This window comes from Calidris pugnax, unplaced genomic scaffold (genome assembly GCF_001431845.1).
Source record: "Calidris pugnax isolate Ruff unplaced genomic scaffold, ASM143184v1 scaffold44, whole genome shotgun sequence".
NCBI lineage: Eukaryota > Metazoa > Chordata > Aves > Charadriiformes > Scolopacidae > Calidris > Calidris pugnax.
In genome coordinates, this window is record NW_015094506.1 from 46,133,598 (window position 1) to 46,157,921 (window position 24,324).

General features: G+C 38.7%; 1 protein-coding gene across 1 annotated transcript in view; it reads left to right on the forward strand.

The window, feature by feature from the left end:
• PTPN12 (protein tyrosine phosphatase, non-receptor type 12) overlaps positions 1-24,324 on the forward strand; it is a 54,232-nt gene that overhangs the window by 24,295 nt on the left and 5,613 nt on the right. Inside the window, exons 11-14 of the mRNA XM_014964048.1 lie at positions 6,928-7,013; positions 17,131-18,095; positions 20,427-20,504; positions 21,835-21,923. Coding sequence (XP_014819534.1) covers positions 6,928-7,013; positions 17,131-18,095; positions 20,427-20,504; positions 21,835-21,923 — 1,218 coding nt within the window. The remainder of the gene's footprint in view (positions 1-6,927; positions 7,014-17,130; positions 18,096-20,426; positions 20,505-21,834; positions 21,924-24,324) is intronic.

A 24,324-nucleotide genomic window follows, 5' to 3' on the forward strand; every position in this document is an offset into this window, starting at 1 on the left:
AGGTTGGTTTCATGGTTTTGTTGTCCAATTGCATTTCCCATTTCAAGCAGCGTTTGAGATGAATTGAGTTACCTAAGCTTTGTGAGCAGTGTGTGCCAGTAACATCACAGTGAAAAGCTAATCTGATTGGCAACAAGTAGCAGTATTCAGAGGGAAGTAGCTTAGACACAATCCTGAGCGTGTGTTCCTGCGAACTTGCCAGCTTTGCCCTGCTGGAAACAATACTGTAAAAAGTCAACAAAAAACCCACATGCAGTCTTTGAAAATAGACTTACAATAGGGTTAGAATTTCTAGTAGAATTTCACAGAAGGATTCAAAACCACCTAGAAAATGCACATGTGATATAGTATAATATAGTAATTGTATACTCTTACCATAGTTATATATATTGTGGATGGATAGTACTATAAATGTGTTTAAAATAATGCTATGTAAATGAAATTGTACAAGGGAAAGCTTTCTTCAGATATAAGATTTCCATTTATCAGATGGACTGGCTTTCGACAGTCCAGATTTCAGGACAAAAGATGTAATTGCTGCTCAGAAGCATTTTTTCTGATACGAAAGGACTCAGCTGCTGAATTTGATAATCGGGTGTTCTGTGTGTAGAAAAAAGAAAATTGATTAAAAGACAAACAATAAGTTTACTACCTCTTGAAAAGTATTTGTTGAATTTTGTCTATTGACAGGCATGTTATAGGATTGCAAGTTCTTGTTTTTACCCATATCCACTAATAGAAGCTTATATTCATAAACACTTTCTCCAAAATAAGCCGTTGCTGGTGCTCTCAAGTATTTCTTGCATTTCATCCTGTAAAAGTGACAGAATTCTGTTGCTGCAGTTGATTGGACTTTTAGAAGCTGTGGAGAAATCGGCTGCTATAAGAAGAATGTTGATATTCAAAATGTTAGTGGTTTGGAAACTCTAAGTGAAAAGACTTTGCTGGTCAAATTCTCTTTGCTGTTTTGCAGCTTGGAAAGTGATTTTTTGGCCATTGTAGCAGTATAAAAAAATCATATATATCTTCAGAGACATTTATCTTGTTGCCTATGCTTGGGAACTTATATTTAATCTGAATCACTTGAGTGTATCATTTCAGTCTGAAGTATTTCTCTTTTTATCTACTGATGCTCTGTGGTTCCCATGCTGCTTTATGATAAGGGCAAAAGGAATGTCTCAATTCCTTTTAAGGAAAACCATGAGATTACTCCTGGAAGAGTCTTTGCAGTAAATTTGCTGGTGCTTTACCAGTACAGAAAGCTTCTGAATTACATTAAATGTTTCCACTGTGAGTTCCAAAAGGAAATTATGCATTGCAATTCCTGGGCAAAAGGTTTTGAATTGTAGGGCAATTCCTGTGAAATACCAGTCTAAACCTATTATCCTCCATTTGCTCAAAGTTAATGACAGCTCTGGTGATTCAGACATTGGAGGAAGTAGGTGGGGAAAAGGTCCACCCTTGGGAGATGATAGCACAGTTTAGGTCACCTTAGCAAGTTGAATTCAGACACTGCATCTGCCATGAGAATTCCTTGTTCCTCTGCGTTACCACAGGAACATGAGTTAGTCTCTATTGTTGTAGACTAGATGTAATCTACACTTCTAAGTATTTAACTCTATGGTATTTCCATTTGTTAATGTAGTCTTTCACAAATAATATACACACTTTTTTTTATATATATATGTATGTCATTTAACAGAATACCTAGAAATTCCTAAAAATGAGCATTTTCACTTGATCTGAGTAACTCCTCCCTCAAATCAACAAGGACATTGGAACTCTTGAACTGCTCAGCCACTGATGCACATAGAGGCAAAGGCTGGGGAAAGCTCCTATTCTTTTGTTTACCCATGTATTGTTAATGCCTCTCTTTTCTTGTAGTGAGAAGCCTGCCACAATGGTGTAGCTATCTTCTGTAAGAAAACAAGGTGCTGCACAGAACACTTAACTTACTGAAGTGCACATTTGTTAATCCATTTTTTCTTTAAAATAATTTTATATGATGACCCTTTTGAACTATGTATGTTGTTCTGCTTTTTCTAAGCAGTGATACTTTTAAAAATTGCATTTTGCCTGAGAATGCGACATCTGTCTAGAGAAGCGAGAGTGTGTTGGCTGATGCCAGTAAGCTGTGATTAGGAAGGCTGGGAGGCTTTTTCTTAATACTGCCATCTGCTCTTCTCAAGGGATGAGGTCATTGAGATACCCTACATTGACTTTACAGTTGAGCTTCCTCTGTTCTGCTCCATGCTACTTGTTCTACGTGTTTGTCCATTCATTTATTTCAATATATGACAGAAGGAAAATGTGTGAGTCGATATCACTCAAGAGTGCTCAAAATACTGGTTGTTCACTACCTCTTGTGACACAGAACTGAGAGCAAGTAACAGTCTTGCTCCGAGAGCTCAGCAAACAATACTTCTTCAGTTAAAAATAAAAACAGATCCAGTAGTACCTTTGAAGTAAAAATCCATCACTTTCTGGGGAATGAGTTGTTTAAAAGTAAATGAGACCTTCACAGAAACATCAGTGTGAGCTAATTAAGCAAAGTAGTGAAGTACCTCTCTTTTGGTGACAATAACTCCTGTAAGGTTCTTGCTCCTGGTTTAACACGCTAGAACAGAGTGAACAGATCCTGATTTAAACCTAATGCAGAAGTGAAAGCTTTCAAACGTATATCTGCCTGAAGCTTTCCCAGTGTATGAAACTGGGATAACCACTGACTTCTGGGGTTGAATTTAAGCGTTTTATGTGTGTGTTTTGTTGTTTGTTTTTTCTTAAATTTTTTCAAGGAATTATTTTGGTTAACTTTTTATGGTTGCATATGCACCTCAGACACTTGAGTTTATACACATCTTTGCAAGGCATATCTGTATGTTTTATTACTAGTAGCAAAAATGGCAATGCCTCTTCAGCTTCTTCTGCCTGTCTCACCTACAAACAGCTATTGGTGTATACATCGAGTTTAAAAGAACTTTGACATATGTTGGCTTCTTTAATGGGCTTTTCCTTCCGCCTGGGAGAAGAGCGTATCTTAGTAAACATTCTGTTCACAAACACTTCAACTTGCAAACATAGAAGGACAGGGATGCAGCTGCTGATTTGTTTTCTGGACAAGTTAGTCCACACCACAGCCAACAGGCACACCCTTTCCCTTGCCAGTGCCTTTTAGAAAACTGAGCACATAAATAAGAAATCTGTTTCTCAAAACAACATTCCTGGCAGAACAGAATTTGGAATACTTTTCTGATCTGTTGCAGGATGGAGGAGTTGGTAGCAGGAGGGAGGAACTCCTCCTGTGGTGTCTCAGTCCTTGGAATACCCTCTGCGTTGTGAAACTTGGATGTGCTGTGGCGCTGACACGAGGCAAACAGCCCACTCTGTTCTCGGGATGCAGTTGCATTCATTTCTAGCTCTAGTTGCTAGATTGAGGGGGGCCTTTTTAGTACAATATCAATGCGTTTAGTGCTACCCGTAGTAATAATTACAAAGAGGAGAGACTCAGAGTTTACTTTGCCCAACTCAGGGAAGCGGGGGGGAATGTGACACAACCACTGAGTGGAAAACAGAATTGCTGGTTGTGGACACTGTGAGCCTCAGCATCTTTTACACCAATTCTAGAATAGTACCGTGCCTGATGGAGGGCATGTGTGTTAAGGGCAGAACGATCTGTACAGTGTCGTGTACATACACCTGATATCAAAAAGCTGGACATTGTCTTTCTGTGTATTTGAGAGGAGGCTGATAGAGGGGTTCCATGTGCCATGGTAATGTTTCATTCCATCAATGTCTAGGAAAAAAAAAAATAGTTTCGGTTGGTGTTTTTTTTTTTTTTTAAATTAGTATGCCTGCAATAGTTCGCAGACAGATTTATTTATTTATTAAATTTTATTTTTTATAGTTCTTTGAGCCCTTAATGTTTTTCAGTAAGTCATGGAAATCTGACAAAGGGCTTAAAAGGATACCTTTGTTCCTAGATAAAATAATGAGGTCCTGCATTCATTTTATGGATCAAACATGACATTCGTAATGCTTTCTTTTTTTTTTATTTTAATATTTCATTAGTCATTTTTGTCTTTCTACTTTTTTGGACACTGTGTCTCAACAACACCTTTTGCTGAGAATTATTGTTAAGGTAGTGCTGATTCAGTAAATCTCTGAAGGTGTTTGACTGGCAACCAATGTTGGTTATTAAGAAGCTGGGATAATGCAGACCTCAGTACATTAAATGTATTAAAACCTAGTTCACAGTACGCTTCACTTTGAGAGCTGACCAATGATGGATAATAATCCTAGTTTAGTAAGGTACAACGTGATCAGTTGACCTGATACAGCTATTAGTTTTTTATGCATTACCCCAGGAAAACTAAAAATCATGGTTACTAGAAGTAACAGAGACTTGTGTCGGGAGCCCCCAACATAAGAAGGAAATGGACCTGTTGGAGCAGATCCAGAGGAGGGCCACAAAAATGATCAGAGGGCTGGACCACCTCTCCCATGGGGGCCGGCTGAAAGACCTGGGGTTGTTCAGCCTGGAGAAGGTTCCAGGGAAACCTTATTGTGGTTATTCAGTATTTAAAGGGGGGCTTTAAGAACGATGGAGACAAACTTTACAGCAAGACCTGTTGCAATAGGACAAGAGGTAATGATTTCAAACTGGAAAAGGGTAGATTTAGACTAGATAGACGGAAGAAATTTTTTACGGTGAGGGTGGTGAGACACTGGAACAGGTTGCCCAGAGAAGTGATAGATGCCCCATCCCTGGAAGTGTTCAAGGCCAGACTGGAGGGGGTTTTGAGCAGCCTGATCTAGTTGAAGATGTTCCTGTTCATTGCAGAGGGGTTGGACTAGATGCCCTTTAAACATCCCTTCCATTCCAAACTATTTTATGATTCTGTGAAAACCAACAGCCTTTGTTGACTGTAATGGGAGCTTCGGTTGTGGTCATCTACATCTAAGTGTCTTTTATCTGCTAATTGAATCTCACTCCAAAAAAAACTTGATAGTTGCAGCCAGTGTCAGCAGGACAATGAACTTGCTGTGCAATTTGCCTGAAAGGGCTGACACAAGCCATTGATACAGGAACAACAGGACATTTCTGCTGGAGTACTTCTGAGATGTCGTATTGGACAGCTAGTTAATGGGGGAGGTTAGTGAAGAACAACAAAAAAGATTAAAAGATTCGATTTTTTTTCTTCACAAGGAAAGCTTCATTTAGTACGCTTAGGAACAGAATTTGATAATGGACTCTTCACACTAGCAGACAGTAATGTGTTAAGACTAGTCATGGAAATTAAAAACATGTAACTAATGAATCTAGATTAAAGTGAGGGTAGTTAGCTGTTGAGATAACTTAGTTATGGTTTATCTTCCAAAGCTGCAAATGCTTACCAAATTCAAATACAACTATCACATTTGAAGCAGAAATTAGCAGTGAATTCCCTTCTGTTTTGTAAGACTGGAGGTCAGTCTCTGCCACCCAATCCGAACAGACAGGCTGGCAGGTAGAGGGTCTTTTTGCATGAACCTGGTACTGTGCTTTGAAGTATATTACACAGATCTTAGATGTTTGTGGTTCTTTTTCAAAATTTCTTTGTATAAGAAAACCCACTAAGAAAAGGTTTGAGGTAAAGTATGTATTAAACTCAAGATAACACTAAGATCCTCTTGGTTTTGTTGGATCTATGTTTGTGGCATGTGTATGGAAATGGTATATTAGTTTAGACTTCTGCATGTTCTGGTTTAGTTTATATACATAGACCTTTATATGTGTTTGTACTGAGTCTGGGTGTGGGGTTAATATTCTTCATAGCTGCCCTTGGGGTGCTATGCTTTAGATTTGTCACCAAAACAATGCTGATGACACACTAATGTTCCAGCTATTGCTGAACGGTGTTTGCGGGGTGTCAGCTCTGCCTCTGCCCTCCCAGAGTAAGAAACAGGCTTGTGGGGAGTGTGAGAGCCTGGGAGAGGACACAGGGCAGTCAGATGGCCTGAACTAACTGAAGAGAGATTCTGTAACACCTATAACGTCATGCTCAGCAATAAAGAGTGAAAAGAGCAGGCTTTAGTGACGTTGGCCATCTTTTGCTCAGGAACTGGCTGAGCAAAGGTCTGCTGGTGGGAAGTGGCGAGTGATTGCTTTTGCATCACTTGTTTATCTTTCTCTCTTCTCCTACTTCTCTGTTGCTTACTAAACAATTTTCTCTTGACCTGCAAGTTTTTTTTTCCTTTCCTTTTCCCCCTCTGGGGGTGGGGGTAGGAAGTGAGTGAATAAGTGGCTTTGAGGTGCTTGGCTGTCTGCCAGGCTTAACCCACAACAATATTTTGTATGTATATAAATGCGTATGGGTACATTTGTTTATAAATATATGTCTATCTCTCATATTTACGGTCTTCCTAAAATAAAATAAAAATCTTCATGCTTTGCTGAGCAAGTTAAAATTCATTGTATGCAAATGGGAGATGATTTGTAAATTGTTTTAGAACGATGTGTAAATTCTTATCCATTTATCAATTTATGGTATCTGAAATTCTCATTTTCTTACTTTGCTGTGGATTAGGCTTATCTTCAACAGACTGATTGTACAAATGAAAATACTTAGATTGGAAAAGAAATGCTCTCAATACTAACCTGAACGATTAATTTTTGAGACTTTTCTTTAGTGGATTATACAATTACACACAAAACAAAATATTTAGTCAGAAAAATTTGAAGTCAGATACACAAAATATAATATTGTTAATTTAGAGTAGAGTTTAATCTGTACGTAATGTTGAAAGTGATCTCTCTGTGATAGCCAAAATGATGTCATATTGTAATACATTATTTTCAAGTATCACTACGGATTTTTGGACCTTACAGTTTAAGTATTGTGCGTATCAGCTTTACAGCCATGAATGAAAACTTTTTCTTTTAATCAGGATGAAAATAATACAGAGAATGCTGTCAGTTCTTCAGATGCTGAGAAACAGGATTCTCCTCCACCAAAGCCTCCACGGACCCGCAGGTAGTTAACTATGTTAATATACTCTTTTAAGCTGACAGATTGACATGCTTTGTGTAAAAAGTAGAATAAAACTGGTGACACTATGAAGACTTTTAAGATGTGAATATTTTTTAATTTAAAAACAGAAATACACAGAAATAGAAGTCTTGTAATTGAGTCTGTAAATATAAGCTTTAATATTTTTCTGAAATCTCTGTTTGAATATACCAATCTTGCCATGACTACACATGAGCAGACGAGCATACCTCTTTAGTAGTCAGACATGTTAGATCTGCCTGTGCTCTAATTCTGCCAGGTGATAGGAGCAAAATATACTTCAAAATTGGCTCAAATAATGACTGAACCCACATTTTTGGAGGCAAAACCATAATGAAACATCCATTTAGTCAAGAAAATATTTCCTTGTGGACAAGTACCGCTATTGACTAGAGTATGTCAACAAAATGCTGTTCTTACCAAGAAGAAAAATAGTTCTTGCCAGTCTTTTCATTCAGCAGAAGAAAAAGAAAATCCATTGTAGCTTTTAAAATACATAGGCTTGATCTTAAGGAAGCAAAAAGTAAATCTGTACTAACAGATTCATCTGCCTAAAATGGGTACCCAACCTGAGGGTTGGAGAACTAAAGAAGTGACTCCTGAAGTGCCCGAGTTCCCTAACTACTTCCTAGAAGGCTTATAGGGACCTTTGGCAGGTGACCTTGCCCGTGCTACAATGTCTGTAGTTAAATACACATTTAAGGTAAGCACTTACTTGGGTTTCCTAAGGTTGTAGAATGATGTAAGAAACCATCAGCCAGTTAATATTCTTGCATAACATTTAGTCATGTAAGGAAAGTAGTTTTACTGCTTTAAACTCCAACTGGAGTAGTGCAAGGTCAGGTCAGTAGTGGGAATTCCGGTTCATTTGATACTTTAATGGTCAATGGTAGAAGATGAGAATTAACCACTTCTTTGCAATACTGCATTTGGTGGGGTACAAAATGATGTGGTAAAGTGAGCCCATTTTTGAGAGACTAGCAAGATGACTGCAGCAATTACACAATAAAATGAATTCTATCTTCTACATTTTCTGGGTTTGATAAAGGTGGAGGTTTAAATATGTGCATATGTAGGTAGAAAATACAGTTGGACGTGGCCATTTGGAAACTGGTGACTCTGAATGGATAGCAGCATGTGTGTCTATTCAGTATTGCAACATCATCTTCTTGTCACAGGAATAAACCTTATTTAGATTGATGGTAATGTGATTTTATTCAATTACGTGGATTAAGGTGATGACAGAGGAGTCTGTTACCCTGTGTTCACGATGAGTTCTAGGCTCTTCTTGAAGCTTAGGTATGATTTCTGTCCAATATGTCATTTCCTTATTAGTGTTCCTTGACATAACCTTAGGTGTACCTAGGTTTTTATCTTTTTTACATATTCATGTAATAATAATATATGCATAATTCATATTTTAGCACACATCTGTCTCATCTGCATTGCATTGTTCTTTACTTGCTGCATTAAGTTAAAATCTTTTAATCTCTCTTAAAATCTGTCTTATTTGGTCCCACTTCCATAAACTCATACTTTCCCATCTGCCAGCACTGGCAGGAAGATTGGTTCCTTAGAGGTGAATAAATTGGAAGCTTTTAGCAAAGCTGTTGTCTTTCAGATGAAGATTATTTTTGATCAACAATTGATGATGTCCCTCATAGAAGACAGTTCTGAGGAAAGAATTTATTTGCTATTAGTCACATCTGCTCAGAATACCCACTAATGAGCATGTTTTATCTTGATGTGGGAGGTACTTTTACAAATCCACAGCCTGATTCAGTCAGGACTCAGAGCCAGGTTTTGCGTGTTGTGGATGTTCTGGCGCAGGTTCACATCCTTTTCCTGGGGGGATGGGAGAGCAGAATCCTTGAAAGATTCTAATTTAATCCCCGTATGGAGAAGGAAACTGTTAAACATGATATATCTCCTTACTGCATCTGTAGCTCTTGTCCCCAAACCATTCTCTTACCACTTTTTTTCATGTTCCTTCCATTATTTTTCTCAACATGACTGTGACTAAAAATACCTTGGTATAACTATTTTAAGTGTTTGTCTGCATCTTTTCTGTAATGAATGTTTTCAAGTGGTGTCTGAGAGTCATTGTCTTTACTGATAAATTCACATTCAGTAGGTACTCTGAAATAATCTAGTTTAACCCACATTTTAGTTTGATTTAGAAGTTTTGCTGGGAATGTAAAATATGTTTTTCAGTAACATTTTTAGGTTGCCAGCCGTGTGTCTACTTGAGTTGTGCGTGCACTGTCTCTGAAGAAGTTATAAGCAAGTTGCTAAAGTTAATATTTTTTTAAATTAATAAGGCTTTAAAGTTCTTTATATGCTGTGTTGTAGTTGCCTTTAGAGTGTGTAAATAGTAAAGCAACTGTCTTTTTTTTTTTTTAAGGGAAATTTAACTGTTGCTTTTTTTTCCAAAGCAGAAGGGATTAGGGTGACTAATACCAAACAGTGCTGCATCCCAGCTTGGTTTCAGGTGAACGTGCCTGAGGTGATCCTGGCTGAGCAGGAGGAGAATTGGTTGAAATCTCTTGACCTCAGGATGTTTGTCTTCTGTGTTGCTGTCAGACCAAGCTATGTTTGCTTAGATGATAATGATTATGATTCATGTGAATTGTTTTCTGATGGCCCTGGGGCTGTTTGCTGGATGAGATGGTAACATCTCCTCTACAGCCCTTTTCAGTGGCTAAACACTCCGTCTGTTGTAGAATTTTTCTAGAAAGGTGGCTTTCTTGCCTGTCTCTTTTCTTGTTTGTCACAGGATCATAGGACAGGCCATCTCTGTATTATCTTTAATTTTGTAGAACTCTTCCTCTTAACATGTAGCTAGTATCAAGTTAACTCTCATGTCTGTTCGAAGTAAGGATGAGGTGCCACTGAAGACTTCTGCCATACAAGATGGGAAGCTTACTCAGAGGAATAGAGGGGTAATTAATCCTTTTAGTATTTGCGTTGGCCTGGGGATGTCTTGCAGTAGGTGTGCTACAAAGTTGAACTTTTAATTGTTCTTTTCCTAGGCTGCTTTTACGTCTGTCTCTTGGAAGTTACAAGTATCTTTAGGCTATTCATAGTAAATCAATATTAAATTGAAATTTTGTTTACTTTTGTTACCTCATCATGAAGCATCTAATTGTACTTGTTTTGCGGAGGTTCTGGAGTTGTATTGCCTTCCAACCTTTGGTCACCTTGTAATGCTTTAATGTAATTCATATTTGCTGTACAATATGCTAATGTAGTTATTTAGATTAATGTCTATCTGCATTTGAATGTCAACATTTAAAACAATTCAAATACTATTACTCCTTGATTATTAGGAAGGTAAACAAGAACAATTCATGAGTGCATACATCAGCACCTTGTTCTAGAAACTGCTTGGCTTTGCAGTTTCTAATCACTTCTGAAAGTCACCCTGAACTTACATCTCTGTTACTTTGGAGGACTTGGTGGGGTAGAAAGCATTGGTTTAGGTGTGTTTAACTATTTTCAGGTTAAGGCAGGAAGAGGGCACAAATAAGTTTTTACTTATTTTAGATGTAAGACTGTAAAGAACCAAAGTTTTAAATTTGCAATTTAGGACTCTACATGATCTTACATGACTGTAAAATTGGAGCTTTTACTTCAAATCTAGAAGCAATGATGGTACTTCATTCAGGGGAAGCATCCTAATACCTTTAAGGAATATTCCTTTAAGTATTTGTGTATTTAGTAGGTTATAAATTTTCTAAATTCTAAAGTATTTGGAAAAATAATACTTTTAATCAGGCTTGGTTTCACAAAAATCTTTAATTTTGAGTTCAAATGCAATTTGAAAGAAATGGAGAAACTGATACAAACTCGCAGAAAGATGAGGTAACAACTTATTTGTATGCAGTGTGATGAATAGCTACGTCCTCCTGTCTGAAGGAGAAAAGGTTATATATTGTAGCCATTTAACTTTTCTTCAGATCATGCTTGGACTTCAACCTAATGATATTAAAATACATTTCAAGGGTCGTGTGTAATTCTGTTTCATTTCAAACCCTGCAGAACCTTCTCTTTGCAACTTCTGCAAAGGTGAGATAAAAAACATTGGTTGGTGTTCCTTATTAGTTATAGCTTTCTGATTTGTATGACACCATTGAAAAGCCAAAATGTCTCATGTAACTAAATTTTACAAGAAGAATTCACCAGTTGGTTATTTTTATTCATTCTTTATACTTTTATATAAATTATCTGCAGTATAGTTTGTGACAGCTTCACTGAACTGCAGCTTTTCTTCCACGTGGATGGCAGTGATTTAATGCTTCAGCCTGCTTACATCGAGTTTAATTTTCCTATTTTAATTGTGAGGGAGGATGTAGAGCTTGGTATCTATTTTTGGCTGATCATAGCAGCTGCATTCCATGACCTTGGCATCACTCTCTTTTTTTTTTTTTTTTTTTTTCTTAAAAAAAAACCAAAAAAGCCTTTTTGCTGCATTGTTTTTGTTGTTGTTGTTATTAAGGCTTTGGGCCAGGCCAGGGAGGCATTCTCTTTTTTTTTTTTTTTTTTTTTTTTACTTGAAAATAAAGCCATACAGTATGCTGTGTAGAATAACCATGGATTACTTAAGGGTTTGGTTTTTTTCATTTTGAACACTGGTCAAGTTTCATTTAAATCTGAACCTGTGGTGCTCTGGTTTAATAATAATATAGCTCTTTTCTATTGAGGCTAGATTTTAAAGCATTCTAGAAAATCAGACTATATTGCAGAAAGCAAAAATAGTATTGCCATTGCTTTATTTTAGCTTCCATGTGTGCATTTTTGGTGGAAAGCTGTGGAGGGTCTTTTTTTCTTTTGACAAATTATTGTACTTTTGACAAGTTTTAATTAATTTTATTATGACAAATAATTTAGAAAGTATTATTACCTAATACATGGTTTACCTTACAGCTAAGAAACCATTAACTTTGAGGTCTTTGGCACTAATGCACTGTATCAGCTGTGCAGGTTGTGGGGCAGTAAAAATGTATGAAAAAGCTGCTTTAATCACTTAGGGAAATTCTCTATACAGTTATGTCTGAGGAAGTGCCAAGGTAATGGAATTACAAGATAATCAGTATCAGTTGTATATGAAAAGACACTGTCGAGGCTGAGTTATGACAAGGCTTTCTGTTTTTTTTATAGCACAGCATGATTTTACAAATGTACTTGAGAAGTGCTTTTGTAAATATAGAAGCAATGCAGAGTAAATTTAAAGGTCTAATACAGGAAAGGTTACTTCTCTTTCCCAAATGGCTTGGCATTTTTTGGTTCACTGACTCTTTTGTGTCTCAGTATCCTCTTCATGAGCTTTCTATTAGTTTCCTGGTACTTTAAGTCAAGCTGGTTTTACTATACTGTCTCCTGTTGTTTGGAATAATATTAGTAGTTCATCTTCAGATAATTTTCTGCCTCTGGGGGGAGAAGTGTCTATAGAGCACAGCTGTTGGAGGAAGTGCCCAAAGAAAGCATTATGCAGCAGCTCAAAATGCCCAAGATTTTCTGGCGAGAGTGTTAGAAAAAGCTTCTGCCAAACAAAGACCTCTTAAAGGTATACATATCCTAATATTTCTGCTTTGAAAATAACATTTTTGTTTCTTTTTACAATGCAGAACATCTGAAATAATAATAATACTGTGGTGTCAGTAAAATGGAAAAATTGTTACATATTCAGAGAAAACCAGGGAAACCTTGGTGGCATGTATTTCCTTCAAAAAAAAAAAAAATTACATCAGTATGCTATTTGGGCATCTCATTTTGTGAGGGTGGATGTTGTTCAGTATTAATACAGCAAAGAATTATTTTGATAATTTCTCATTTGATCACTGTAAGCTCTCATTTAATAGTGAAGGAATGAAATTTAATTTCAAATATAATGGGGAATATTTTAATAGCTCTATTTAGCTGCGTACGAGGAAGACGATTAATCAACTTTTGGGTTGCTGACTCGTGCAGTATCTCCTGTATCATCAGTTCCGTGCACACCTCTAAGGGGGCTGTTTGTATACATGGGGTTCTGTTTACTAGTGAATCAAATGGAAGAGTGATTTTATTAAACAGCAATCAGTGATGAACTTCATGAATTTTGACTGGTATTATGGGCCTATAATCTTGTCGTATCTAGTTTAATGCTAACTTGCTTCTTTAGCTAATTGTAATGCTTAATGGTACATCTGTACCAGATAAGGAATTCGTTTTGCTGATTGCATGTATGACTCTGGGTCAGGAAAATGAGGTCAATGAGGGAAAAAACTCATTTTCAGTAGGAGGATTTAGTGGAGATTACTGACGAGCATCGCTGCTGGTAAAGGGGGCATGTAATCATTTATCCAAGTGAACTCCCTCCGTCTCTCTCTGTCTCTTTGTCCCCACCCGGAACAGAGGAGAGAAATCCAAGGTAAATTCTCCTGTTCTCCTTAGTGTGTATTAAGCTGGAGCAAGACTGACTTTTTTTTTTTTTTTTTTTGGTTGACCCGGAACAGAGGAGAGAAATCCAAGGTAAATTCTCCTGTTCTCCTTAGTGTGTATTAAGCTGGAGCAAGACTGACTTTTTTTTTTTTTTTTTTGGCTAATCTTACCTTTACTAATTCAAGCAAACAACTTATTCTTGAGTTTTTTCATTTTTTGAGAACGTCTAAAGGCAAACCAGTTCCCAACTTACTTGTGATTAAGTCGTTTGGATACACTCTATATTCCTCCTGTCTCAATGTAAAGCAAAATAGCAGTATCCAAGACCAGGCTGGGGAGGAAGAGAAGGGATTTGAGGCCCAGCCCTTTGTGACTGGGGTCAGAGAGGCAGAGAATGGAAGAAGGCACCTGGGAGAATTGCGGGGGGTCTGGATTTTTCCAGATGCAAACATAACTTGTAAAAGATCTTTTGGAAGCTGGGGAGCTTGCATGACACCAGTGGGTGGGAACATTCATAAATTGAAAATGGGAACAGTTCTCTTTGGTTTGGAATCCCTTGTATGAGGATTTTTGGTTACCCAGCCCATAGTGCTGGAGCTCGGCGCTAATAAAATCACAGGGATGAAACTCACACTGTAGTCTGTCCCAAGGCAGGTAAGCTTCCAGTGTTGTACAAGATTCAAGCGTGAGGCTTTTTTTTATATAGGTTACAATAATCTTGAGAATTTGTACTGGAGAAGTCCTTTCCAGACCTCACTTGCAAGCAGAGGAACTAATAGTATGGCTTTGGGTTTGTTTGTGGTGTGACATGCAGACAAGTGATGAGAGCCTGTCTGATGCCTTTCACTCCTGAGTAGGCAGTCAGGAATTCTTGTGCAGTTGTGTGGTCTTTCTCCCTGTTCCCTATGACTCTTAAAATCAAGCCCACTGTTGGCTTTATTCCAGTGTAACGCAAACTGCATGTTTGACACTTAATGGTTTTTGTTTGACTTAAATAATGCCCATAGGGAAGAGGTAGTAGTTCAATTTTGTAGCTGTTGGATTGTTTTTATTTGTCTGTTACGCTCTCCAGTAACGTTTTTGAAAGCATGATCAAGGCTTGAATCACTCTTGCTGCTTCTCTCGCTGTCTGACAAAGCCAGGCGGGCCTATGTGAGCAGTGAGAAGAGACCTCACCATGGATTGCTGGATAACACAGTACTGAAAGGATATGGAGGGTAACTCGGTACTCTGCATTATACTTACAAGCCTTTCCAGCTGGTTTTTTACATTCTTATACTTATTAATGTTGGCTGAGAAGGAGGAAAATTCTTTGGGCTATAGGGTTATGTTACTAGTGCAGGAGACTGATGCTGGCCTTTGCCAGTCTTCAGAGTGAAGTGATTGATTTATCAAATTTCAGAACGTCTGATATAAAGTATTTATGTTTTATAGTTGTCCAAGATGTGAAAAAAGCAAGCTTTTTCTTTGGTCTCCTCTGTCCATGGCTCTGAACAGTCTTGTTAATGTGTTGGCAGTAGTGACAGCCTTTCTCTGTCTAGGTAGTTGTCTGATTAAAAAGGCTTTGACAGACATGCTGCTTATTCCTGATTGTCTTACATGTGTTGACTGACTGTGCTGATCCAGCTGAGATTGCTTGGAGCTCCCCTGCAGTTGCTGAAATTTATTGGGCCTGTGTTAGGCTTTGTATTTCAGACTGGGCTTCCTCTCTGAAAGATTTGTAGGAGCAAGACAGATAATGGTGGAGTTGGATGTTTTCTGGCTGTTCCGTGTTGAATGGCAACTTGTACTTGCATGCCAGATTTCACCTACAACCTCTGAAAGTGTGGTTTCATTGTGTAGCAGAGAGATTTCTTTTTTTCCTCCACAGAATCTGCCAAGTCTCTAAAATAGAAATACTTTTCCATTCTCATTCTTCGTCTGAGTTAGTGTTGTGTGATTAACTATTCCTGCTACCATGGGTGTTCCATTTAAATAGCCTGAAAGCACAGGGCCTGGGGAATGTAACCTGCACGTCATCCTGCTGGTCCTTCCAGAGAGTTGTTGCTGGCACACCTCCTTCCAGCCCTGCCAGGCATGCTGTGTCCTCCCAGGTTTTACACAAACAGAGCAGGAGAACGCTGTCACAGTGATCCGTCATCTAGCAGGTGGTAAGAGTTTTCGCCTTTTTGGAAGCCTCTGCTTTCTGCCTTTTGGTGTGTAGCCTTGAATTCATTTGCAAATAAGAGTCTATTTCACAAGAATGCTGTGAACGCTCTTCTGAATAGATTCAGTTCTTCAGGTTGTCGGATCATGAAAGGAAGGTACAGTCCAAGGTCTACCAGTGACTTTACTTCCAAGGGAAGACAATGTCCTGCTATAACCTTATCTCAAGGGGAAGTTTCCAAGTCTGCTGCAGAGCTGCATTTTGGGTGATTTGTGGTTACTCTGACGTAAATTATTAAAAAAAAAATAAATAATGAAGGTATACAAGGATTCGGCTGACTCCTGCTTGTTCAAGGCTATTTGGGTGCTGGGACCACCTGAATTCATCAGTAAAGGGACTCTGACCCTGAGAACTGTCTGTTCCCCTAACACAGAGGGATTAGAGCATCTGTCTCTAAATATTAGTCTTGGACATTATGTGCTGGGCTGTGTAGATGGTTTATTAGTTCCCATGAAGGATGTCTCTGCCAACAGCAGGCAGTGATCTGAGCTTTGTACATAAAATGCATCGGTTTTGCAGCTCAAGCATGTGGCCAAATGGCCCTCCTGTGCAAACCCTAATCCATTGTGCTTTGATTTACCTGCCTGGATTGAAAGTATAATTTCTTTAAATGTTCTTCATCGTGTTTCTGTTCCTGTCATGCATTTGTTTTGCACCTCGGTTATCACTCTGCTATTAGTTTTACCTAATGAAAAGAAATATTTTTGAAAATGCCTAGTTCTTGTTTATAGACAAGCTGGTTGTGCAAAATGTTTGTGGTCAAATATTCTACATCTAATCTGAAAGTAAATTGACCGTATGCCTGAAGAGCTTCTCTTTTTAAGTAGCTTAAGATGCGCTGTCATAAAAAGTGCCGTGGTCTCACTAATACACACTGTAATTTGGATCATATGTTCTACTGTGAGTGGTTTTTATACAGTGTGTACCTCGTGTCAGCTAAATTTGGTCTTGCATCATTAGCCTTGCAACTATGGAGAAACTATGAAATACATAAATAAGCAGGCTGTAAGGTGTTTTTGAAGAAATTTTCCTTGGCTTTATTGAAAATTTAATTCCATATGTCTAGTTCCTCTGAGCCCTTTTTAAGAAAGAATAAAGCAAAAAAAAAAGTACCGAAATCCTGCCACAAGAGGGCCTTTCTTACAGAGCCTTTGAAAAAATGCTTCTGGGAAAGGATGTGAGCAATCTTTGAACTATCAGTGAGGATTAGTTGTGGGCTGAATGCGCGTCTTTGTGATGTTCTGAAAGACATTTTGAGTGTGTTGACTTAGTTCTTGCCTGCCCCATTAGTCATGTTTTATAACCATTGTCTGTATGCAGTTGAAGCGCTGCTTGGAGTTCAGTATTGGTGTGAAAGCATCACTGCTGCAGAGACAGATGGAGAGAGAGCTAAAATATTGTCAAAATTCAGAAAACTTAAACAACTTTGGCTTTTTTTTTTTTTTTTTGCAGTTGCCTTGTAGAAGGAGACGCTAAAGAAGAAATCTTGCAGCCTCCAGAGCCTCAGCCAGTACCACCAATCTTAACACCATCTCCCCCATCAGCTTACCCAACGGTCACGACTGTGTGGCAGGACAATGACAGATACCACCCAAAGCCAGTTTTGCACATGGTTTCGTCAGAGCATTCAACAGACCTCAATGAGAATTACAATAAGTCAACAGAACATTCAGGGAAGAACGAACCCAGCGAACGGGCAGAGAAGCGGCTGGAGCGCAACTTAAGCTTTGAAATCAAGAAGGTACCTCTTCAGGAGGGACCACGAAGCTTTGATGGGAACTCCCTGTTGAACAGGGGACACGCAATTAAAATAAAGTCTGTGCCATCCTGTGTAATTGATAAGAGCTCGAAGCCACAGGAACAGATTTCAGGGGATTCATTTGTAGCTGCTTCTCCAAACTCCTGTGTGGAATGCAGCGTGCCACAGCCTAGCACGGCCTTAATACCTTCACCGGAGGGTCTGCAGAGTCAGCAGGTTTCTGATACTCCACCAAGACCAGATCGTCTGCCTCTGACAGAAAAGGGACATGCCACGTGGTCGCTGCGTGGGCCTGAAAATGCACTGCGTACATCAGGGTCTGAAGACGTGTCTTCAGACCTCTTATCTCCTGGTGTTAAAACTCTCTCTCTGGTATCACACACCCCAGTTGAACACCCTTCTGGTGATAATGTTGATCACATTGCTGTTTCTGTGCGAGCGCCCCTCTGCTTTACTAATCCTCTTCATTCAGATGATTCTGACACAGACGAGATGAGCTTTGACGGAGCCACGAGCAAAAGCGCATCTAATGTTTCAACCGCAAGTGCCACGGTTTCTGCTGCCACTCATACTGAAAACATTGCTGCCAGAAAAGTGTTGCCAATGTCTATTGCTAGGCAAGACTTAACAGCGGTAACGTGTTCCGAAGATGGCAAAGGTAGGTTTCATTGTGGTTCAGAAGTGCTACTCTTTAAGCTGGTCACATCTGTACAGTTGGACAACAGTAATTTCTTTACAATATAATTTTCTAAATGGAAACGGAGACAGAGTAGCGTGGCAGATTATTTCTCCCAGTTTTTGGGTTGCTTCCGAGGTGTATCTGCTACAAGGTTACTACAGACCTCGGCAAGCTGCTTCAAAAGCTTTATTGCAAGGTATGAATACATTCTTGATTGCAGGTTTCTGTGGTATTGGTTGGCACACTTTTTTTCCCTGCATCAGATTTCATAGATTTGTCTATAATAATGCCAGTTTTGGTATTCAAAGTGTTTTAAACAGTCTTGTCCCAACACACATCAAATTTGTGCTTAGTGGTTGATGTGCTAGTCCTAAGAATGTAGGTGTAACCACCTTCACTGCATCAGTCTTTGAAGTTGCTTGTGATTTGGTTTCTGCACTTCAATAGCATTGTAAATATTGAGCCTTGCTTTAGCCATTTTATACTCAAATTGCAGGTCTTTGCACTCTGTCTCAGACTGAGGAATACAGGGTTAGGTGGCTCTGCACTGGTGACCCTAACTCATGTGTTATAGTGGCTTTTTCTTTTTCCTGCTTGTTGAGAACTCTTCTGTCTGGAGCTGGGGATGTGGGTAGAGTCATCAATGAAGCTTGCCTCTGAACTTACCAGCACCCCAGTTGCTTAACTGTAACTGTTGGTGTGCACGATCTTATCGCATAATTAAATCCTCTTTTTAATTCAAATGAAGTGAAAAGTAGTTGTACCCTGAGGTTAAAAAAAAATCAAAGCAGCAACCACCCCACAACAACAAAAAAACCCAAACTTAAAACACGTGCATGCTCCATAGTGACCTTGTTTGCTGATTTTACAGAGTCTGTTTCAATAAATGAAGGTTTTCTTACACAGTAGAGTAAACTTGAGATGGAGCAGGTCTCAGAGAAGGTGCTTTGAACACAGTGGCTCAAAAGGTGATGGAGCTGCTGTCCCTGCTGCTGGCACCTTGGCAGGGCAAGCTTCGCCACTTCATTTGTGAAACACGGCGTCCTCTTTTGATGGATCCTGTGTAGAATGCAGTCATCAGATGAGACTTCTTATGGCAGCAGCTACTTTGAGCTGTTTTAAACCTTTAATTTCTACTCCAAATGCCTGAGCAGGCTGGAGTGTGGCTTGTGCTGTCAGAACAGCTTCCATAATATGCTCCTGAGAGGCGAGACCGGGGCAGTGTGTTAGTGGCAACAGCAATAGCCGACTCCTCTGGCTCCTGTGTCCCCTTCTGGCTGGTACACCCTGCAGCAGGCTGTTTAACCGGCTTGTATCGGTGCTGTGGAAGCCAGCCTGGGTGGGACTCAAGATGGACTTGGGAAATAAAACTGAGATTTGGGCTTTTAGAGAAGTGGCTGATGTGGGGCTTCCCTAGAACTTACTGCGGCACGGTGCAGGCCTGAAGAGCAGCGTTGCTGTATGTCCTTGCACCATGCAAGCAGCTGTGCTGGATCGGCTTTGGGAGCAAGTATGGCTGGAGATGCTTCAGAAAAAATACAAATTGCTGCTCCTCAGCAGTAAGTTGCTGTCTCAGCACAGCCAAAGAGCTCATACGCTTCTTCAGCACCTTCTTACCGTGCTTTGGGAGCTTCATCAGAGGTTCTGTTGGTAGGCACCAACTGAGTGTGCCTGACAGTATCGGCAGAAGAGTTCAAGAAACCAATGTGTTGTAATGAGCTGAGCTCTCACTTGCAGTGGCTGCAAATAGACATGTAATGAACTGCAATTAAATTACAATAATAACTACTGTGGCCACAGTTATTGGCCAGTTACTTGTTTGAGAAGGAAATGATACTGCACCAGTGCAGGCTGGTAATTCTGCTGCTATTGTGTCGCTGAAAGAATGAAGAAACGTATTCATTGGAATCACTGAAGTTTTTCTTTCTCCAAATGCTTTAGACTGAAAGTGTTTTCTGCTTTTCTTTCTTGCATCACATCCAAACTGGTTCTTAACCTCTTAATGTGAAGGTAGTGTTCTTAACACAGGGTTACTCCCAAGGCATTAGCATGGTGAAACAAAATGGTTTATAATGTTTAGAGCAAATTTTCCTTTTGCTTTAAATTTCATACCAAGTTCACAGGGTTACTGCCAAGGCATTAGCATGGTAAAACAAAATGGTTTATAGCATTTAGAGCAAAGTTTCCTTTTGCTTTAAATTTCATACCAAGTTTAGGATGATCTTAGATATCAAAAGATCAACTTCTAAAAATCTAGGAGGAAAATTTAAGTGTGTGTTTTAACTTATTTAAATGTCATGTTTGATTTAGATGCTGATACTAGTGAAGATTCCTCTCCCCCGCTCCCAGAAAGAACACCAGAATCATTCGTATTAGCAAGTGAACAGAGTGAGTTTTTAATGTTTTGTGTTAATCAGGGGTAAAATATGGAATGCATTTCAGTATTGTGTTTGAATGCCCCTGCTTTTTGGGTAACCTTAAAGTGTTGGAGCAAATTGTAAAATGGAATGAAATCTAGTGTGTGGAATGGCTTATCTCCAGGTTTAACTTCCATGAGCCCCTGAACACAGTCAAATTATTTCTCCCTTCTGACTAGGCGTGCTGTTACATGGTATTTTAGTAGATTGGAGACTTCAATATTGATTTTAGTGGAGCTGGTTTTCAATCTGAGGAGTATGGAAATGAGATACTGTGGGGAAATGCGATACAGTTGGGGAATTCCCCAGCTATTTTAGGAAGTTTCCTGCTGCTCCCAGGTAGGGAATGGGAAAACACATGAACGGTGCTTATCTGATTCTCCTTTCCTGGGCAAAGGAAAGATGATGTTTCATACTGCACTGCATCTACTGAACAAGCCCAGGTTATTTAAGTTTAACAGTTTGCTCTTTGCCTGTATCGAAAGGATAACTGAAAAAGAAAACTGACGCTTAAAGATTATGTGCTTTTATCTTCATGTTCCATTCATCAAGACAGTAATGGCATAATAAAAAAGAAGATTAATTGAAATGAAATTATGAGTTTGGTTGATGTTTGCTATCTTTCCAGAAACTTACTGGTGGTGTAGTTATTTATCAAGGCTTTTGTTCAGTGTCATTTTTTGAAACTTTCAAAAAAAATTTTTGCCACAGTAGTTAATATAGGTATTTTCAGCATAAAAACATTGATGTTTTGTAAATATGTTCCTTGAGCATCATAAGCATAGGTAGAGTGAAAGTGATCCTTTCTTTGGATATTATGGACTTGCTTCTTTTCTGTGAGAACAAAAGAAATGAATCTTTTTTTTTCTTAAAAAAAAAAAGTCTTTTGGGATCACTAAACCCACTTCAATTTTGATTGTGTTTTTGCATGATGTCAGTCAAGGACAGGTATGGCTGTCCTGACTTGTGTGTTTTCTTTACTGAGTATGTCTTTTTCAGATCTACACAGCTGGTATAATAAAATTTTCAAACATTATTGAAAAAGAAGCTAATCCTCCTATTCTTAGGAACCCCCAAAAGAAGGAAATTAACATCCCCAATGTAAACACTGCGGTCTTCTGTTTTGAACTACATTTTGGAGTCTTCCCTTGTCTTGAAAGTTATTCATGTAAAGAGAGATTCATGTTTTTACAGGCATTTAATTTTTAAAAGTTGCTTTATAGCACCTTGCTAATGCTGTGTTCTAACACCGCATCATGGAGAGGACTCAAGTGTGTTGAGTTTGATTTACTTTTTCCTAGGCACGCCCTTGCCGAAGCCCGTTGCGATTGCACAGTCGGAATGGAGCATATTACGTGATCAGCGTCTCCCCGAACAGCCAGTCCCTGCAGTAAGTATAGGAGACAAGTCTGTACTAATCAGTCAGTTCTAATTTGGTTGGGAGCTACAAAAAGCAAAATACATACTCGTGAGAAGTTACAGCTGCTGATCCTCTACAGCTACACTGTTTTCCCTCTGCCTGAGCTGCTGAACTGATGCTTAAGCGCATGTTTTCCTTCCAGGAAAACTACTTGATTTTCTAAGTTCAGCAATACTTTTAAGTCATCCTTAATATAACTTGAATTATGGCTTTAAGAGTGTAAATATGCTGCTTTTATGGAGTGTGATGTCTGCCCTTAATGGATCACAGGCTCACTCAAGCAGGAGGAGAACTGCAGTCTCTCCTCTGACCTGCTGCATGAGGCAGGGACTCAGACCAGGCTGCTCAGGGCTTTATCCACTTGGGTCTTGAAAGCCTCCAGAGATGGAGACCCCATATCCTCCACAGGCAACCCGTTTCACTGCTGACAAAGTTTTTTCTTATATCTCTATTTCTTTTAAACAAACCCTTTTCTGCCCATCAGATTTCACTTTAGGATGATCTTAGATATCAAAAGATCAACTTCTAAAAATCTAGGAGGAAAATTTAAGTGTGTGTTTTAACTTATTTAAATGTCATGTTTGATTTAGATGCTGATACTAGTGAAGATTCCTCTCCCCCGCTCCCAGAAAGAACACCAGAATCATTCGTATTAGCAAGTGAACAGAGTGAGTTTTTAATGTTTTGTGTTAATCAGGGGTAAAATATGGAATGCATTTCAGTATTGTGTTTGAATGCCCCTGCTTTTTGGGTAACCTTAAAGTGTTGGAGCGAATTGTAAAATGGAATGAAATCTAGTGTGTGGAATGGCTTATCTCCAGGTTTAACTTCCATGAGCCCCTGAACACAGTCAAATTATTTCTCCCTTCTGACTAGGCGTGCTGTTACATGGTATTTTAGTAGATTGGAGACTTCAATATTGATTTTAGTGGAGCTGGTTTTCAATCTGAGGAGTATGGAAATGAGATACTGTGGGGAAATGCGATACAGTTGGGGAATTCCCCAGCTATTTTAGGAAGTTTCCTGCTGCTCCCAGGTAGGGAATGGGAAAACACATGAACGGTGCTTATCTGATTCTCCTTTCCTGGGCAAAGGAAAGATGATGTTTCATACTGCACTGCAGCTACTGAACAAGCCCAGGTTATTTAAGTTTAACAGTTTGCTCTTTGCCTGTATCGAAAGGATAACTGAAAAAGAAAACTGACGCTTAAAGATTATGTGCTTTTATCTTCATGTTCCATTCATCAAGACAGTAATGGCATAATAAAAAAGAAGATTAATTGAAATGAAATTATGAATTTGGTTGATGTTTGCTATCTTTCCAGAAACTTACTGGTGGTGTAGTTATCTACCAAGGCTATTGTTTAGTGTCATTTTTTGAAACTTTCAAAAAATTTTTTTGCCACAGTAGTTAATATAGGTATTTTCAGCATAAAAACATTGACGTTTTGTAAATATGTTCCTTGAGCATCATAAGCTCATGGTGGTCCTTTCTTTGGATATTACAGACTTGCTTCTTTTCTGTGAGAACAAAAGAAATGAAACTTTTTTTCTTAAAAAAAAAAAAAAAAAGTCTTTTGGGATCACTAAACCCACTTCGATTGTGTTCTTGCATGATGTCAGTCAAGGACAGGTATTGCTGTCCTGACTTGTGTGTTTTCTTTGCTGAGTATGTCTCTTTCAGATCTACACAGCTGGTATAATAAAATTTTTCAAACATTATTGAAAAAGAAGCTAATCCTCCTATTCTTAGGAACCCCCAAAAGAAGGAAATGAACATCCCCAATGCAAACATAGGTAGAGTGAAAGTGATCCTTTCTTTGGATATTATGGACTTGCTTCTTTTCTGTGAGAACAAAAGAAATGAATCTTTTTTTTTCTTAAAAAAAAAAAGTCTTTTGGGATCACTAAACCCACTTCAATTTTGATTGTGTTTTTGCATGATGTCAGTCAAGGACAGGTATGGCTGTCCTGACTTGTGTGTTTTCTTTACTGAGTATGTCTTTTTCAGATCTACACAGCTGGTATAATAAAATTTTCAAACATTATTGAAAAAGAAGCTAATCCTCCTATTCTTAGGAACCCCCAAAAGAAGGAAATTAACATCCCCAATGTAAACACTGCGGTCTTCTGTTTTGAACTACATTTTGGAGTCTTCCCTTGTCTTGAAAGTTATTGAACATCCCCAATGCAAACACTGTGATCTTCTGTTTTGAATTACATTTGGAGTCTTCCCTTGTCTTGAAAGTTATTCATGTAAAGAGAGATTCATGTTTTTACAGGCATTTAATTTTTAAAAGTTGCTTTATAGCACCTTTCTAGTGCTGTGTTCTAACACCGCATCATGGAGAGGACTCAAGTGTGTTGAGTT